The sequence below is a fragment of the Dreissena polymorpha genome, chromosome 13, assembly GCF_020536995.1.
Source record: "Dreissena polymorpha isolate Duluth1 chromosome 13, UMN_Dpol_1.0, whole genome shotgun sequence".
Lineage (NCBI taxonomy): Eukaryota > Metazoa > Mollusca > Bivalvia > Myida > Dreissenidae > Dreissena > Dreissena polymorpha.
The window spans coordinates 39113976-39132492 of record NC_068367.1 but is presented as its reverse complement, the minus strand read 5'-3'; the positions used below and the strand labels follow the sequence as shown (position 1 = coordinate 39132492).

The 18517-nt window shown below is 34.0% G+C and overlaps 1 protein-coding gene and 1 long non-coding RNA gene across 2 annotated transcripts; both read left to right on the top strand.

The window, feature by feature from the left end:
* Positions 1–1016: 1016 nt before the first annotated feature.
* LOC127856285 (uncharacterized) lies at positions 1017–7835 on the top strand. Its single transcript, XR_008037938.1, has 3 exons — positions 1017–1088; positions 1364–1441; positions 6990–7835. It is a non-coding gene; the product is annotated as an uncharacterized LOC127856285 (long non-coding RNA).
* A 2776-nt stretch (positions 7836–10611) lies between these two features.
* On the top strand, positions 10612–17877 carry LOC127854602 (uncharacterized). Its single transcript, XM_052389666.1, has 3 exons — positions 10612–10640; positions 15490–15553; positions 15829–17877. Exons 1-3 carry the CDS (start codon positions 10612–10614, stop codon positions 17557–17559), a joined length of 1824 nt encoding a protein of 607 aa, XP_052245626.1. The 3' UTR covers positions 17560–17877.
* The last annotated feature ends 640 nt before the right edge of the window (positions 17878–18517 follow it).

Here is an 18517-nt window from a genome sequence, read left to right as displayed (position 1 = left end):
CGTCTCTTTATCTCTTTTATCATGAAATACCAACCGCAACGTTGAGATATGAGTGGTTTCGAGCATGGCATCTTTTCAAATTTCTGTCGTCTTTATAAACCACGTGATAATGATTTATTCAACGTTCATTACTATTGTTATCGATTTTAATTAGTTATTTTACATCCCCATTGCGGTTTTACAGCAAATCGTGTATAAAAAAGTCCGTTTATGCATAAATAGCCCTGATTTGAATAAACTCACATCAACTTACTATCAGGGAAGAGTTTTACTTTGGCATACAGTGATGCCACACTGCGAAAAGTTTGATGGCGAGCAACACAGTCAATGGCTAGTTCGATTACTTCATACATGAACAAATAAGACGTTTGGTGCGTATTTAATGGAGAAGCGGACAACGACCACGAGCGAGGCCTGGTATTGTAATGCGCATGGGGGGTTAGTGGGTAAGGGTTATGATTAGGGTTAGGGGTCGGGTTTGGGTAAGGGTTAGCCTTAACCCTAACCCGACCCCTATCCATAACCCTTACCTAACCATAACCCAGGGTCATCTCGTTCGTTGTCATTGTCCTCTTTCCTATTTAATGAAGCTTTATAGATGTCGAATAATTTGCTGGACCAATATGGTGATACATAAAAAGGTATCACGCTATTGTTTACATGTGCCCCATTAGTCGTGCTAACAACATCAGAAGTAATAATAATCATCTCTCGAGTCAATAAACTCGGTGTAACTATGAGTACCATCACATAATTTCTATTACGATTACTACTGACAGCATGATAAAATAATTTATGAACGACGGTAAATTGCATCTTCGGTAAACGAAATTGGTCCCTCTGTTATAACGACAATGTAATAAACGCATAAACAAGTGGGGCACCATAAATCAAGTGAAAGTGTTTATCATGTTGTCATCCTAACATTACTCAGGTGTTTTTTGTAATTAGCGCTGGCAACTTAATGGTCGTATAAAACGCACTCCCTCGGTTCATAGTTATTATTGTTTAGATATATTTAGGAGTAGTCAGATATATTTAGGCCCAGTCGTTTTCCACAAATTGATTTCGAACAGTCCGTTTCGTAGGTAAGTCCAGTTTGATTCTGTATACAGTTTGAATATCTGAAATGTGCTTTATGATTAATAATAATAATAAGAAGAAGAAGAAGAATAATAATAATTATTATAATTATAATAATAATCATGATAATAATAATAATAATAAATAATAATAATAACAAAAATTATATTTTATTATTTTTACATATAAAATCGCGTAAAAAGCGTTAAATGATTCAGTTTTACAGTTAATTATCGATTCAATAAAATCTTTTAGAACGTTTGTGTTCATTACTTTTTAGCTGACATAATGAACAAGATACTCATCGCGTGTTTGGTGTTGGTGGCGGTATGCGTCGCGCTCACGACCGCACAAGGAGGTAAGTTTAATTCCAGTTTTTATTTGAACATCGGGAAAACGTCTGTGACCATGAAAGGGGACTTTGCACATATTTTGGCATGTTTTGAAGTTTGTCATTAAATGCTTTATATTGATAAATGTGAACATTGGATCTAAAAAGCTCCAGCAAAAAATCAAGAATGAAATTAAAAAAAGAAAAGAAAGTAACCCTCAGCAGGGCTCAAACCAACGAACCCTGAAGTCCTGGAGTAAAACGTCTACCACTAAGACCACTTGGTCATCCTTCCTGATACAATAAATGTTCAGTAGTACTGTTTTCTCACAATATCAAAACTAAAACGAAAATTTGCGAATCTGAAACAACTTTTCTTTCAATTTTGTCAATTTACCCAAAGGTGAAAAGGTCCCTTTACCACAAAAGTAAACAAATTACAGTCTAAATGCATCGGTACAATACATATATAAAATGTTACAATAAACACAGACTACAATGAAAAGGGTTCAATCATCATGTACAAACGTGAAGGTTTTAAAAATAACTCGATAAGAACAAACAAGTAATATAAAGATGGTATATTTCTGTTTAATACAATATTTATTTAAGAAGCAGCAAATCATGAATAGTGTTTTCCACTACAAATAGCGAATTAAGCATTCTTAAATTAGGCCAAAAACAATTGTCCCAAGAAAAATTGACAAAAAAGTAGTCTAGATAGTCTGGCATAACTGTGTTGTACCCTTTTACAATACACATTTCAAAAGGAATCTGAAATACCATGCAGAAATCTGTTTAATCTCTATTCTGCATAATTTTTTCACCTTGTCGTAAGTCAATTTAAAGGGAGATTAAACGAGATTGTCAAATATTTATGAATTTATATAAAATGTGTAAAAAAAACTTATTATACATATTTTGCAATATAAATTAAAATAAAAGTTAAGAAGAACATGTGTCGAAAAATGCGAAATAAGCCAGATATTTATTTCTGAAAAAAATCGAAAATGTCTGTACAGTCGAAATTTCCAGCATGTATATCATGTATGTACGATGTAAATCTAAATTTAGTTTTACGGATCATTTTAATTTCCGGCAACGATATCTATTCATACGACACACGAACACTAACTCCGATCCTAATAAAAAAGACGAATGCTTCGGTTATTGTAGGAAAATATTTACGAAATATCTTCGTCACAATCGGCTCGGGCGCTAATTTGTCTTTGCTGCATTTTATGAAATTCGTCTTTGAACATTGTATATTTTTTCTTGACTATTGTGTTATTGTAACATATTTTATCAATAAATTACAATTTAACACATATAAAAAATCGTATTATCTCCCTTTAAAAGTTATTTGTGTGATTTCAATAAATATGAACAAAACTCAACCTGCAATACCACTAAAAAGGAAGGGTCGGTCGAATTAATGTTAATAAACATTTGTTCACGTTGTACATGTATCTGTATTCTAGTGTCAAAGGTCTTTAAAGGGACTGTCCAACAGATTAAAACGTCGTTCGACGCGAATCGATATTTTCGGAAACTACGAGGATTGCTTATATAGCTCAACAATACCTCCGAATTTTTCGTGAGCGTGGATGGTCGAGTGGTAAAGTTAGGAGACATTTTACTCAGAGCTTCCATGGCTCTTAGGGGTCAGTGGTTCGAGCCCTGTGGAGGTTAACGTTTTTTTCTTCTTATTTTTAAAGTGTATTCTTATTTTTTACTGGAGATTTTTAGTTCAAATGTTTAAATTTATCAATATAAAGCATTTAAAGCAGTTAATGACAAGCTTTAATACATGCCAAAATCTGTTGGACGGCCCCTTTAAGCATTTGTATTATTTCAACACTGTGTGTAAACGTACATTCATTAATGCACTCGTTTGCTGTCTTTCAGGAAAAAAGACATTTATTATTTTATGTTTAATATCGTCTTGTATGTATTGCCCTGTATTTTATTGGTGATTTACCTAAAATAAAGGTACCATTACAAAAGCTTTACTTTTCATATAAATTTAAGTTGCGGTCTAGGAAAATAAATTTAAGAACTAGTACATCGGTAACATTTGCTATGAACGTTAATGGTGTTTAACCAAAAACAAAATTCATTAAAATTAAAATAACGCTCGATCATAGAAAATATTTTCTAGAAAGTTTGTATCAATTGTTAACGAATACGTATTAAGCATTTCGCACTACTCAGAAAGGGTTAGCATCAATCTTAAACCCATTTTATGCAGTCCAAACACTATAATAATGCTTTTAGGAAAATATTTACATATGTATGTTTGTGAACTTCACCATATTATTTAATAAGAAGGCAAAAGTAATTATTTTATTAAACTACCAGCGAGCAAAAACTATCTTATATATAAATACCAGAGTCATATCAACTTAATTATCATCTAGAAGATATATCCTCGACTAAAGACTAGTGGACACATTGATCAAACGCTAAGTAATATGATCAATTTATTTGCCAGAGAAATTCGTTTTACATAAGCTTGTATTAAATATCAAAATTTCTGTTAAAATACCGCGTATCCATGTATGTTTAGTTTATTTTCTTGCCTACAATATTTGCATAATAGAGGTACGTAAATGTCCATTCAATGAACACTGAACCATTTCATATTATGATGTAAACAAGCGCTAAACATTATAAATTTAAATAAAAGTGCATCTTATCTCAAGGTTGTTCTCTACCTGAGATTCGCATGTTGTTGAAAGAAGGATTTCACCATACAGTCGTTTATAAACATATGAATGGCCAATAGGTGTATTGCACAGTCGCATCGGATGACGCGCTGTAAAACGCAGTCACATTTTGTTTTGTTGTGATGACCTAGCCGTGTATGTTATTTAACATAAAAAGCCACAAATTCATCGTCGTTGATAATGGCAATGTCGTGTTACTGTCAATATGCAAAAACGTGCTAACATTATTTATGGCGTTCAACATGAAGACAGGTTCCGATATGAAATAAGGAGGCCGGTATGTAAGCAAGTGGCTACGCCCAATATTTCTTGCAAACACATATTTAATTAAAAGGGACGTTTTAACGCGAGAAACATGTTAAATAGACACAGCAAGGTTATTAATACCGAAGGACCATTAGCTCGTCTAACAAAAATACATTCGTTAAATTACGTCGTACGTACAACCTTCTCACACCTTCTTGTGTTTTTTTTTCTTTTAAAAACGGGTTTCCACATACGTATATTTTTTTCTACCCTTTTTAACATTCCCTTAACATTATATTCTAAATCCTATATGCATGGTATTATATGACTAAACTACACCGCTGTCTGTAATTACGTTACTTGTGTATTATTATTGTAGTAATTACACTATTATTATTAACCGCACAGTGATGTGTTCATTCTTGACAGGTATTTACATCCTAATAAAATGTCGTTGCTCACTAAACAGATAATAAACCATGTCATAAAACATACGTTCATTTTTGGAATAAATGTCAGCTTGTCGGACATTGTTGCTGCTGCATACCGATATGTCATCGTTAATTATCGAATGTGTATTGCTGTTCACTTAATTCGACCGGTCACTGGCATGCAAAACATTCTTACGATTGAAACAATAAAACAACTCTAAGCACATTGGTCAAGGTTAACTTGTTGACTATACAAACAGTATTCACGACAAGCAGTACACGAACATCTCTTAACCCATTTATGCCTAGCGTCTAGAAAAAAGGCCTTGGCAAACAGCGTAGACCCAGATGAGACGCCGCATGATGCGGCGTCTCATCAGGGTCTGCGCTGTTTGCTTAAAGGAATTTCTGTAAGAAATATTCTAAATATAGAAATAAAAGTACTAGACATCCCTAATTTTGGAAATAAATTGGTCCAATTTAAAAGGATGGGAGAGTCCACTAGGCATAAATGGGTTAATTAAAGGCTGCTCAATCTGGTCACTTTGATAAAATTGTTAAAACATGAACGCACGGTGTTGATAAGTTGTCCAGAAAATAGCTGGAGATGTATATGAGTCTCGCTCTGGTAATACGGGGCCTACTGCATGTGCGCAAAGTGTCGTCCCAGATCAGTGTGTGTAGTCCGCACAGGCTAATCAGGGGCAATACTTTTCGCCTCAACTGGATTTTCGCTCAGAAGAGACTGACTTAAAGGGATCTTTTCACGTTTTGGTAAATTGACAAAATTGAAAAAAGTTGTTTCAGATTCGCAAATTTTCGTTTTTGTTATGATATTTGTGAGGAAACAGTAATATTGAACATTTACCATGGTCTAATATAGCCATTTTATGCATCTTTTGACGATTTAAAAACCTGAAAATTATAAAGCGTTTCAACGCGAAACGATTGAATAATTTGGAGAGTTCTGTTGTTGTCGTTTAACTTTGTGAAACTACGAAGATTGCTTATATAAAGTATAAAATACGTCGCTTGCACGTACTAGGCAGGATGGCCGAGCGGTCTAATTGTTTTTTACTCCAGGACTCCGGGGGTCACTGGTTCGAGCCATGCAGCGAGCTACTTTTTTTCCTTTTTTTTAAATTTTATTATTGATTTTTTACTGGAGCTTTTTAAATCCAATGTTTACATTTATCAATAAAAAACATTAAATAACAAACTTCAAAACATGACAAAATCTGTGAAAAGGCCCCATTAAAAGGGCCTTTTCACGTTTTGGTGAAATTTAAAAAAGTTGTTTCAGATTCGCAAATTTTCGTTTTAGTTATGATATTTGTGAGGAAACAGAAATACTGAACATAACATTTACCAAACTCTAAAATAGCCAATATATGCATCTTTTGACGATTAAAAAACCTGAAAGTTATAAAGCGTTGCAACGCGAAACGATTGAATAGTTTGGAGAGTTCTGTTGTTGTCGTTATATTTTGTATAACTACGAGGACTGCTTATATAAAGTATAAAATACTTTCAACATGAAGTGAGCCTGGATGGCCGAATGGTCTAAATGGTTTATACTTTTACTCTAGGACTCCAGGGGTCAGTGGTTCGAACCCAGTTGTGGGTTACTTTTTTTTCTTTAAAAAAAAAATATTCTCGATTTTTCACTTGAGCTTTTTAATTCCAATGTTTACAATTATCATTCTTAAGCATTTAATGACACACTTAAAAACATGCAAAAATCTGTGAAAAGGCCCCTTTAAAACGACAACTACCATAACAGCGGAAAAGGTTGTACCTGATAAGCCGGTAAGCACATGAATCAGACCCCGTATTCACAGAGCGTGACGCATATGTACCTATGGCCGTTGTGCCGGAAACTAATCAAAACCATGCGTTCATTAAGTTTTACAATCTCAAGATAGAAACCAGCTTCGTCATATGAGGCTAAAGCAGGTTTGTATTATGAAATCAATACCATGCGTTCAATAAGTTTTACAATTTCAAGAAAGAGACCAGCTTCGTCATATCAAAATATAGGTGGCGTATATTTTGAATATATCGAGTTATTACCGCTCCAAGGCGGTGACCCCAGCTGTAATGATTCAACCAGTGTTTTTGTTTGATAAATTCCAGAGCGAGTCTCACGTGAATGTGTATTGTTTCCAGGATTTGCAGGTCGGTCAGCCTACGATGCACAGAGTCCCCTAGCTGCGTTGGGCTACCGGCCACAACCGCAACAACAACAACAACCGTTCGATATGAACATGCTGTTCTGGCTCGCTATGATGGAAAATTGGTAAACTAGGACAGACTCAGGGACATCAAGGCCATGTAGACCTCAAAAAACCTGACAGCGTCCGCCAGGTGTTTTAGTACACAAAATACTTGCTGTTGTTGTTCATATAGCAAACTGTCTTGAATGGGAATATGTTGAATATGGTTGTATTGTATTACTTATGAATTATATTGTGTAGTTAATAATATATATTTATATTTATTTTTATAATATATTTTAATGTTATTTTTCACTTTGTGAACGTTCTTTTTTATTTTATTGTTGTTGTTGTTGTTTTCATAACGATAAGGCGACGTAAGACAACTTCTACGAAAACAATTATACTTGGTGAATACAAAATACATTCTTGTGCTTCAGCCCAAAACGAAATTCATAAAAACAACACCCATCTTGTCAAAATCCTTGATATGAAGTGAAAAAGTTATTGTTACTAATTTGTCATTTTGTAATTATTAAAAGTCATTTCGTAATAAAATGTATCTACAATTTTACTGTCATTTTAATTTGTGTTAATTATTTTCACGTCCAAACGAAACTCTCAAGTTCATGTAACGCGTCGAGTAAAAAAGACAAAGATGTTTTTGTGACACTTTCGCTAACTGGGTCTGTTAAGCTGTTTTAAATTTCAAGAAAAGTAATTCCTTATATGCTGAACGAACTATGCTTGTTAACCAATGTGTTGTTAATGACGTTATCTTGCAACATACTTAATGAATACTTGGTTTTAGTATAAATGAAGCCGTTATAAACAAACATCTCTTCGTAGCAGTTTTTTGTCCCATTGACATCCGATGTCGTCCCGTACTTCATACGTTGGTTAGAAGCTGAGCTTCTTGGTTCTAAGATAGTTGATAATTCGTCTCAGTACTATTTTTATTATATATCTGTCAAATGCGGTTCCAAGGGGGGGGGGGGGGGGGGGGGCGGACGCGGCGTACGCCGCCCCTAAAATCGCCAAAGTAAAGTCAATTCATTTGATATTTCACACATAACAAGTTCTAAATCCTATTTAAACTCACTTTTCTTCTTTTTCGTACACAACATTTCCCACTAATCACAGACAATCGCTAAATGTCCCACTAGCCTGATAACCGGCAGTGTGTTCTTCTTTATAGCATTTCTTCCGGCTATATCCATCCGTATTACGTATAAACTATGCGCTTTGTTGGCATTATAACAAGATTCTTTGATAAAAGTTCATAAGGGGTGACATGCTTTAGACAAGGTTGACAAAACCTTCAAAACCACTAAAATCGTGGAGAACCCACCAGGGGCCCTAGCTGGACCCCCAGCAAATCGTCAATGTCCCGCCCCCCGCCCCCCCCCCCCCCCCCCTCCCAATAACCAGAAATACTGGAACCACCCCTGTCAGTAGCTAAACAAAGAGTTCGTACCTTCATGGAGGCTTCCCCGAATGAAACTTACACATGTTATTCCGCTATCAGTACCTTTATCGGTTATATCATGAGAAAAGTATCCCCTGTTTTTGGTTTTCATGCTGTTCTGTCGCGTATTTGAAGGTCAGGGTCGCTTAGTCCTAACCTTATTAAAAACCCAATCTCAACGCAGAGTTGTCGTTCCTTGCTCTCACAAACAATCTTTGCCATCAGAAGAAAAGCCTACCAGATTTGGTAGGATTTTATTTTTTGCTTTAAGTATTGTATTATGAAAAGTATTATCATTTTCATATATATTTTGAAAATAGTCTATATGTTTACGTTCAAAATTAAAAAAAAAATATTTATATTTAAAAAAGTTAAAATAACAACTGTAAAATTGAAATACCACGTGGTTAGGCAGTCATCACGTGGTTGATTATGAAGGCAGGGATTTGATCCAGCTATGCTGGTTCCAGTCAAATCTCTGCGCGGAGGTTGTTAAACCCTGCGCGTGATTATGTTTTGGTATTACAGGCAGGGGAAGCGGTCATTCCATAAGAGGGACTAAAAGCGAACTTCATGAATTTTAAGGACTTTTTACAGGATTCTTTTAGTCTATATTCAGCTACACTTACGTGTATAGAAGAACAGTTTAAGTTCCTCATATACGAATAAAACACGTGCTATAAAACAAACTCAAAGAACAAGTCGGAAAAGTATTTGGTTACAGAGTGTTTCTTTTCGCAAATACACATTAAGTAAAAGGATATTTGTACGATTATTATCAGACAGAGGCAGTATAAACAAGTTAAGGGACAAAATTGGGATAAAAACCCTCTGGTTACGGAACGTGACCAGAACCCTTCGCAGATCGGGAACATAAATAGTGTATGCTCGTATTTTTCACATTCCTTATCAAAAGATCAAGAGGATATCTGGCGGCTGTTTCAATAAACATCGTAATACACATTAATTAAATTTAACGATACGATACACTTTTCGAAGATGCATAATTGCTAAAGTCCATATCATATGTTCATAAATTTGCAGTACTTAATTACTTACATTGGCATCTCTAGCGCCGTATATATTTGACGGGCATAGCGAGCTAGTTCGTCTACTTATTAAGATTACAAAATTATCTCGTAAGTGAACATTGTCGTACGATCGTTTATGAAAGGGCCCCCGGGGCTGTGTCTATGCAGCGCAATGGATTTTAATTTGAGAAAGATTTCTTCAGCTAATCATTACAAATATTACAAGACATATCTTAATTATCAACGAATAAATGTGTGCTATATGCTCTAGTTCCGTTAAGCATAAGTAACATCCTATTTCCAATTAACCTTTGAAATTGTACATATTCATAAACACGGGCCTCGTGAATTCAGTTAAGTATATATTGGACGTGATATTGGACATCTCACAGAAGTTAACAAAGGAAATAAGAAGTAGTTGTGAGTATTCCATCAAAAACGGCAATGGGGTCGTGATCAGCGCTTAATTCTGTATAACAAATCAATGCACCTCCGAAGTATCATACGTCCCCCGTGAATGATTAAATAAACTTAACGATAATGAGCATTTTATCGTCTTAAAAACCATTCAACATTTTATTTTATCAGCTCAATTATTTTTTTTCCTTTTATTGATTCACTACCGATGGGAAGATATTGAACTTTCGATAGCAATATGACTCTATTGAATTTTTCTGATTGGCAAAAAGAAAATTATTTGATTATCGACAATAGAATGTATTGTCATCGGTACTCCGAGGACATCACTTTTATTTACTTTATCCCACAAATGCAGCTATATGGGTTGTTCTATCTAGCTTCAATAGACCATTGATGAGCTTTGATTTATGGAATGTTGGTAAATAATCAACTATTATGACACCATTTTCGTATATAACAATCAAAGCATAGTCGAATTCGATCCATCTGACGGATATATTTGTACCCAAGGGTTTAAAAGCTTATGTATTTTGGAAAAAAAACAGTCGTAATTTCATGTATTTACAGAACTTTGCGAAATCGTTTCACGTAATAATTGTGTATGGTAGTTGCTTGATCACGCAATTAATTGGAAACGTTCGTTTCGACAGCTGAAAATGACGTCGATTAAATCCAAACTCTCGAGGTAAGTTGCTGATTTAATAAACTATTTTTTATTGGATCGTACATGTATCTTCAATTGTTTCAATTTTCAAAATAAAAAAAACTATATAATGCAATGTACAATGCAAGGTTTATGCTTTTAAAGAGTTGCTGGTCGAAAAAAAGCAAAATATATGGAAAACATAAATATTTGAATATAACATACTTACAATCAGCTAGAATCTTTTTTTATAAACATATCTGTTTATTCCATGAAACTTTATATTTATAATTCACCCATTTATTTCCTTTTCGTGATAAGAACTTATTGTAAATAACAAGACATAATAAACATTTGGAGCCTTCATCAATGTGATTTAGTATAACATCATTACTGCCTATATTATGTATGTGTAATTCTTGTTTCAATTTTCATTATTGTCTACTTAGACAAAGCAACATGTTGTGTGAAGAACACGTAAAACAATATGACAATGGCAGGTCAGGTAGTTGAATATGTCAATAGAATAAATATACAATGCAAAATATATAAATACGATTAAATCATGTCACTATTAAAATGTTATAGAAATGACAGGCGCGAGATTTTTAAAATAACAGCGTACAATTTGAAAATGTTTGTGGTATTTTCCCTATAAAACCAAATTAAAGTCTCTATAACGCTCAAAATCAACGAAAATTCCGTTAAGTATTTCGTAAAATAAAGTTAACACCTTAAGAATCAGTGTTCCTTATAGCAATAGCCAAAATTTCAACGCTAGATGTGGTATGATTACATAGATTTTTGAAATGCTCGTTTTTATTCATTTGTGGCCACAATTAATTCCCGCGAATATATCTATTCATACGACACACGAACACCATTTTAGTGTTCATGTGTCGTATGAATAGATATGCAAAACAATAATAAAAACGAGCATTTTTGTATCTACAAACATCTATTTTACCATACCACATCTGACGTTGAAATGTCGGCAATCGCCATAAGGAACACTGATTTTTAATTGGTTAAGTTTATTTTACGAATAATTGTACGCAATTTTCGTTGATTTTGAATAGTAATGTTACTTTAAGCATTAAAGTATGTCACATGGAAATGTACTTTAAATTAAGTTTTAAGTAGTAAACAAATAATTTTCAAATTGTGTTGATTAATCCGATGGTTGACGTAGCGAGTTTATTCATCAATTTAGAAAAGCTTTCAGAATCAAAACGCGTTATTAAAAGCACGCTGTGATTTATCGACAGAGATGAAAACACGGGTACCAAATTGTTTTGATATTCAGTAATTTTTTACTTTTCGATAGGACTTACGCATTTAAAGAACCTCGTCCGAAGTTAGGGGCATCTTTATGTATTTTTCTTTTAATGAAACATTACAACAAAATCGGAAAATACAGTTGACTGATAATTTACAAAATGGTTATTAATGTGTGTAAATTTAAAAATTAAAATGAAGCACTTGGGAAGCGGATTTCTACCAAGACCGATTATAACGGTCACATACTATGGGTACGTAGCAGTTATGCATAGTAATAGAGGCGTGTGATAGTTTTAATAAATCGGTTGCAAAATGTAATATATTATTGTTACCTGTATGAAGACGAAATCTTTTGATTTGTTTTATTATTTTATCTATACTTATTAAACCATAACGAGCAAGCAGTCATTTAAATATATATTCTTAACATCTTTATGATAAATCGAGAGATATATAAATATATACATTCATTTATATTTACATACAGTGTGGTTGGAGCGTTTGCTTTGATTGCTTTCCTTAACCCATTTATGCCTAGTGGACTCTCCCATCCTGCTAAATTGGATCAATTTATTTCCAAATTGGGGCTGTCTAGTATATTTATTTCTATATTTAGAATATTTCTTACAGAAATTTCTTTAAGCAAACAGCGCAGACCCAGATGAGACGCCGCATCATGCAGCGTCAAATCTGGGTCTACGCTGTTTACCAATGCTTTTTTCCTAGACGCTAGGCATAAATGGGTTAAAAACATAACAAATGTAAACAGGTGTAAACATACATGTGCAATTTCTTGTTTGTTTTGGATTTTATAATATTTTGTTGTTGACGATATGTGGTATCTATGTTTGCATCGCACTGTTTATGACCATAAAGGAATATATAGCGCAGAACATAAATATATTTTTTAATCGCAGATGAAAATCGTAAAAATAAATCAAATTCTTCTTTTGTACAGTCACCAGCTCGACCGATTAAAATCCCCAAATGCAATGCGTTCAACCACAAATAAATCAACGCTATTGATAAGTATTAAACCGATTTAAATCAATTTCCTAAATGATATCTAATGTTAATTCGGATCCATATGAAGTTTGTATGCACTAAATAGGTTTTCAATTCACTGCATGAATGGGGACTGCAATCAATAAGTTCGTACTTTATAAAGACACATTTAACTTGTCAACTGATGGAATTATCACAAGTCAGAAGACAGTTTTTGATCTATCATAAAATATTTAAAAATTGAATTTTCAGACGTAAACAAATAACACGCACACGTTCGTTCAAACGCATTTATACATAACGATGGTAAACTTACTCATATTAAATATAACTCGAAAAAAGATTCATTGTTTTAACTCTTTCAGTGCTGGAATCGATTTTTGAAGGCCTTTGCAAACAGTTTTGATCCAGATGAGACGCCACAGAACGTGGCGTCTCATCAGGATCAAAACTGTTTGCTATTCTGATAGTATTCTTTGAAAAAAAAAACGGAGAAAATGCTAATTTTAGCAATTCAGCAGACGACATTTTAGCAGACGACAAATTTCCCAGCATGCAAAGGGTTAAAAGAAGGAATGAAGCACGGTTACTTGAAACCAAACACTGCTTAAAACGTTCTAACTGAACGCATTGCACTCATACTGTATGAGGCATTTAAATGAACATAAAAATTGTTTTTTATTAATTTTATAATTAAAAACTGACATGGAATCTGAAATGCATTATTATGTTAAAATCAAATGCAATATAAAACCCAATATAATCAATAATACTAAATAATATTAATACTAATAATAATAAGAAGAAAAGAAAATGCAAACATAATTTCATCAGACTATAACATAGATATCACACTGGACTTGCAATATACTTCACTTTTACAATCTGTTTTGTACATGTGTATATCTATTGTGATTTTGTTATCGTACCATGCCAAATTATGATTGATTACAGTAATGAAATAGTCGAGTCTTATTGTAAATGTTAATACATATAAAGTGCTATAAATGGTTTCCATTAACACAAAGGTCTTAATGACATATCCCCGATGTGTTATTACCAATTACATTTCAATTTATCAAAATGTTGTGTTAATTTAATTAATGCCATTAACTCTTTCAGTGCTGGAACCGAATTTTGAAGGCCTTTGCAAACAGTTTGGATCCAGATGAGACGCCACAGAACGTGGCGTCTCATCAAGATCAAAACTGTTTGCTATTCTGATACTATGCCTTGAAAAAATAGAAGAAAATGCTAATTTTAGAAATTCAGCAGACGACATTTTAGCAGACGACATATTTCCCAGCATGCAAAGGGTTAACATCGTGATTTAGATGGGTGCTGTCACTTCACATTCGTAAGAAATAAATCTATAAAAACACTTCTGAAATTAGTGTCTCATACTGCAATGCTCAGCGTTACTGAGAATAGATTGTCCTGATTTGCGATGCTTATCATTAACTTGATGATCAACTATGCCGAGTTCAAACACAAGAAAAACATATGCTGACATATGCTTACACAACTGACTCTCGGAGTGAAATATACTGTCCGTTGGCCGTTATGGACAATTGACCGTTATTCTCAAGTGTAATATAGAGGGATTTTTGTCGCGGGGAATCCAGACTGAACGTTGTCTGCAATTGACCGTTATTCGCAAGTGACCGTTAGGCCAGTTTTTTCTGTAAATACAACACATAAATGCCACTATTAGCAGGTGGTTTAAACAATATTTATTTCATTTATTCGTATACACAGGTACGCAATTTTAAACAAGCAGCCATACTTCTTTTGACAAAATGTGCTTAGCATTAGGACTGTAGAGTACAAAGTATGTAATATAACAACTGAGCATATAATCGATAGGAAATGTTTTTAGACACTCTAGATACCGTGTTACTGTATATATGGACGAGATTTTATGTACAACTTCCACAATATCCAATTAACGAATCAGATCTTTAAAAAAATATTCAATAGCTCATTGTTCATCAATTTTTCATCTGGTTAACATTTACCAAGTATTTATGAATTTTGAATCAAGATGAACACGTACGGTACGTGTTAATATGTACTCTTTTGTTTTAAAATAATTTAATTGATCACGGCACTGCAACAGTTTGAGAATGCAACCTGAAACCAAATTTAATCCATTTATGCCTAGCGTCTAGAAAAAATGCCTTGGCAAACAGCGTAGACCCAGCGTAATTTTGGAAATAAATTGATCCAATTTAGAAGGATGGGAAAGTTTACTAGGCATAAATGGGTTAAATATTTACTTTGTAATCAGTTGAATGTTTCAATAATTGAAAAGTAGAACAAAGCAGTGTTCAACTTCGCTATATTGAAATTGATTTTTGTTTGATTGGATACATCGTCTAAAAGAGAGACGTCCGAAATAGTTTTATTCTATTTGAACGTACTAGCATGGCATGTTTAGTTAAATAAAACAAAGACAGACTGACGCTGAAAATTTACATTAATTCAAATAGGCAATACAATAAGCATGTAACAATAAAGTTAGCATATGAACAAGAATAAGAAGTGTTCAAGCCTTAAAAACAAACCAATTTAAAGTTATTACAAATATACGTATTGATTTCAGAGAAGAAAAGGATGGCATGTCGAACAAACGCCGTAGCACTGATTATAAAGGTGACATCCTACAGGTAAAATCAATTAATCAGATAGGTCATTTAAATAATCAAATAAGGAAAGGATCGTTTGAAGTTTCTGTTGGTGTATTTTATTTCAAATATTTAAAATAAATATGTTGGAATGTTGCAGATAGATTGTGATGAAAATTTCACAAATAAAGTAATATTTTGTTTAATTTTCTACACTGGAAAAAATATACATTTAAAAATGGTAAAAAAAAGTGTTTTTTTGCGAAGCATATACGCAATTGATAAAAGAAAGCAATAACATTCAAATTACAATACAGGTCCGATTACTTCAAATGGAATCGAAGTACCGAAGCAAATTTCTCTTTGACCAAATACGATCATTTGAAGACAAAGTATACCTATCGTTCGAACAATTCAACGTTGATGCCATGTACCACATGTTTACCGCGTTGTGCAAGCGGACGGTAATCGACAGAAGAAAGATCAAAACGATCGGGCAAGTCCGGAAGATGTTTACGGACTTAAAAAAGCTCATTCGGTGCAAAAAGTTACATCGGCACGTCGAAATGACAGAGGATGAAGAGAAACTTGTAAAGTACTTTAATTGGTTCTTCCAGTTCTTGGACTATACAAGAAACCTGCGGGACAACTTTGTTGACCGTATTTATACGCCATTGTTTCGGTACTTCTACAATATTGGATTTGACGTGTCCGGAAAAGACGAACTATCCGAAATGACGACAAGAAGCGCAATGTCCGCACGCAGTACCGATAGCGGCTATAGCGGAATGAGTGCGCTGAGTGGAATGACGTCAGTTCTCGCTGGTGCCCAAAATGTGTCCGCGAGATTTGATGCCGATTCGAAGCATGCGCAACGAAGAAAGATCGTAACGAGAAACGCGCTGATCGCTTTAAGCCGACAATTCCAGAATATCAAACATTTGTATGACACTACCGTTATTGAACGACTTGCGGCCAGACTTAGTCATTTAAAAGATCGAATAGACTATCTCCTTGACCAGGAAAATTCTCTCGATCCTGTTTTACTCGGGCAGGATAGTGAAACGCCGGTTTTCCACCTTAAAATTCGAGAATTGGGCTGTTTAAATTTAGTAAGAATAATTCCAGACGTCTTGATGAAGTTTCAGAAAGCCGCGTGGTTGGCCCAAAGATGGCTTGAAAATGACGACGAAAAGACCAAAGATCTTAACGAACAATTGAATAAGCTTAACGAGTTGGAAGAGGAAATGAACAAAAGATTAAATGCATTGTCTTACGAAATTCAAATCAGTGAAACGCAGCTGGAATCAAACGCTGATATGCTGACAAAACTATTGCAACGGGAAGAAAGGGCCGGCAATTTAGCAGAGACTGTTTATATTTTAAAAAATTCCAAAGGCCAACTTGAAGAAAAGCTTGAAGTCCTGAATTCCGAGAGGACAGAACTCCAAGAGCGACTTACACGGGCAGCTGAGGGAAAAGACAAAAACTTGTACCAAAAGATGCGACCTTTATATGAACGCAATAAATTACAACGATTTGCAGTCGAGAGGCAACTGAACACCTTAAATTTCCGCATCAGCCTCATTGAATCAGATATGCACATTGAGCTGGAAGCAAAGACGAACATCATACACACTACGAACGAAGTACAAGATAAATGTGAGGAACTTGAGCAAATGCTAGAACGGGCTCGACAAGAACAGAAAGCAATACAGACAGCTTTAATTCCAATCGTCGAAGACAGAAACTTCGTTCAAGAACAGCTGCATGCAAACAAAGGTATTCACACCGCTGATTCGATGGTTACTTTAAAAGCAGAATTTGTTAGTTCGCACGGAAAGACTTCTGAAAAACAGACAAGAAATGAGAATGAACCACGAAACTCCAACCAACGAGTAGGGGTCTTTATAACGTCGATGAGAACAAACAAAGATACAATTTCTGCAACTTATCATGCTCAGAAAATACCCGAAACTACAATGGCAACGGTTAAACAAATAACAACGCCTTTATATTATCCAGAAGTAGGCGCGTCGGAATGGTAGTGGGATAAGGGATTGCAAATGTCAGTTTATCATCTGCGTGACTTTGTTTCCTCTGTGATAAAACAATTACGAACTTTCTAAACATTGTGAGCGTTTTTATTGGCATAATTTGTTTTCCGCTGGCCAATTTCATAGCGTTTTTTTTGCGATTTGACTCGTTAATGTTCGGATATCGTCTTCGAAAATTCACATGGAATATATTGTCACTCAAAAACAACGACCATTTTGAATCGCGTTAAATCTATGATACCAGACTACATCTATCGTTGAAATTTTGGCAATTGCTATAAGGAACACTGATTTTGTATGTGTTAACTTTATTGATCGAAATAGTGTACGAAATATTCGTTGATTTTGAATGTTTATGGGTTTCTAAATGCTCGCATACCCCTAAAGAATTCGGAGAAAATTTCCACTTAATTGAGAATATGTGGGGTGAGGCGATGTGCATTATATTTAGGATCAATGTATGTAGATTTTTCGTCAGTTGATTGTTAACTGTTGACGCACTTACTCTGAAGTACCATGAAAAGATTATTCTCAAAGGTGTTGCAAATTTTTTGGAATACATTTAGAAAAGATTAATTGACAATGTATTTTTTATTTGTGCATATTTTTTAGAATTAGAATCTTAATCATTTTTACAATACATATTGGTTGAAACTGTTATTTTTTAGACGAATCTTTTTAATTGGTTTTTGTTTATTCATTTTGTTATAAAATAGTTCACAGCGTTTAGTAATTATAGTTTGTAGTGAATCATTTTCTAAACAATTTATTCTTGCAAAATGTTTTTAAAAGTCACATGATACAATAAGCACCCATTCTAAAAAAGGATTAAGGTTTATACATACAGGTTTATAACATCAATTTACATTTGCCAGTGTTAAAAATGCGAGATTTAAAATTTGCTTGTTTTTTGCATATTTTTTAATTTGAATTTGATTATTTGTATGAT

Bases quoted from the DNA above. Each gene is read 5' to 3' on its own strand.
- LOC127854602 (XM_052389666.1), top strand. From the start codon at position 10,612: ATGACGTCGATTAAATCCAAACTCTCGAG. The intron at 10,641-15,489 runs GTAAGTTGCTGA...TATTGATTTCAG, and splicing joins ATTAAATCCAAACTCTCGAG to AGAAGAAAAGGATGGCATGT. The intron at 15,554-15,828 runs GTAAAATCAATT...ATTACAATACAG, and splicing joins ATAAAGGTGACATCCTACAG to GTCCGATTACTTCAAATGGA.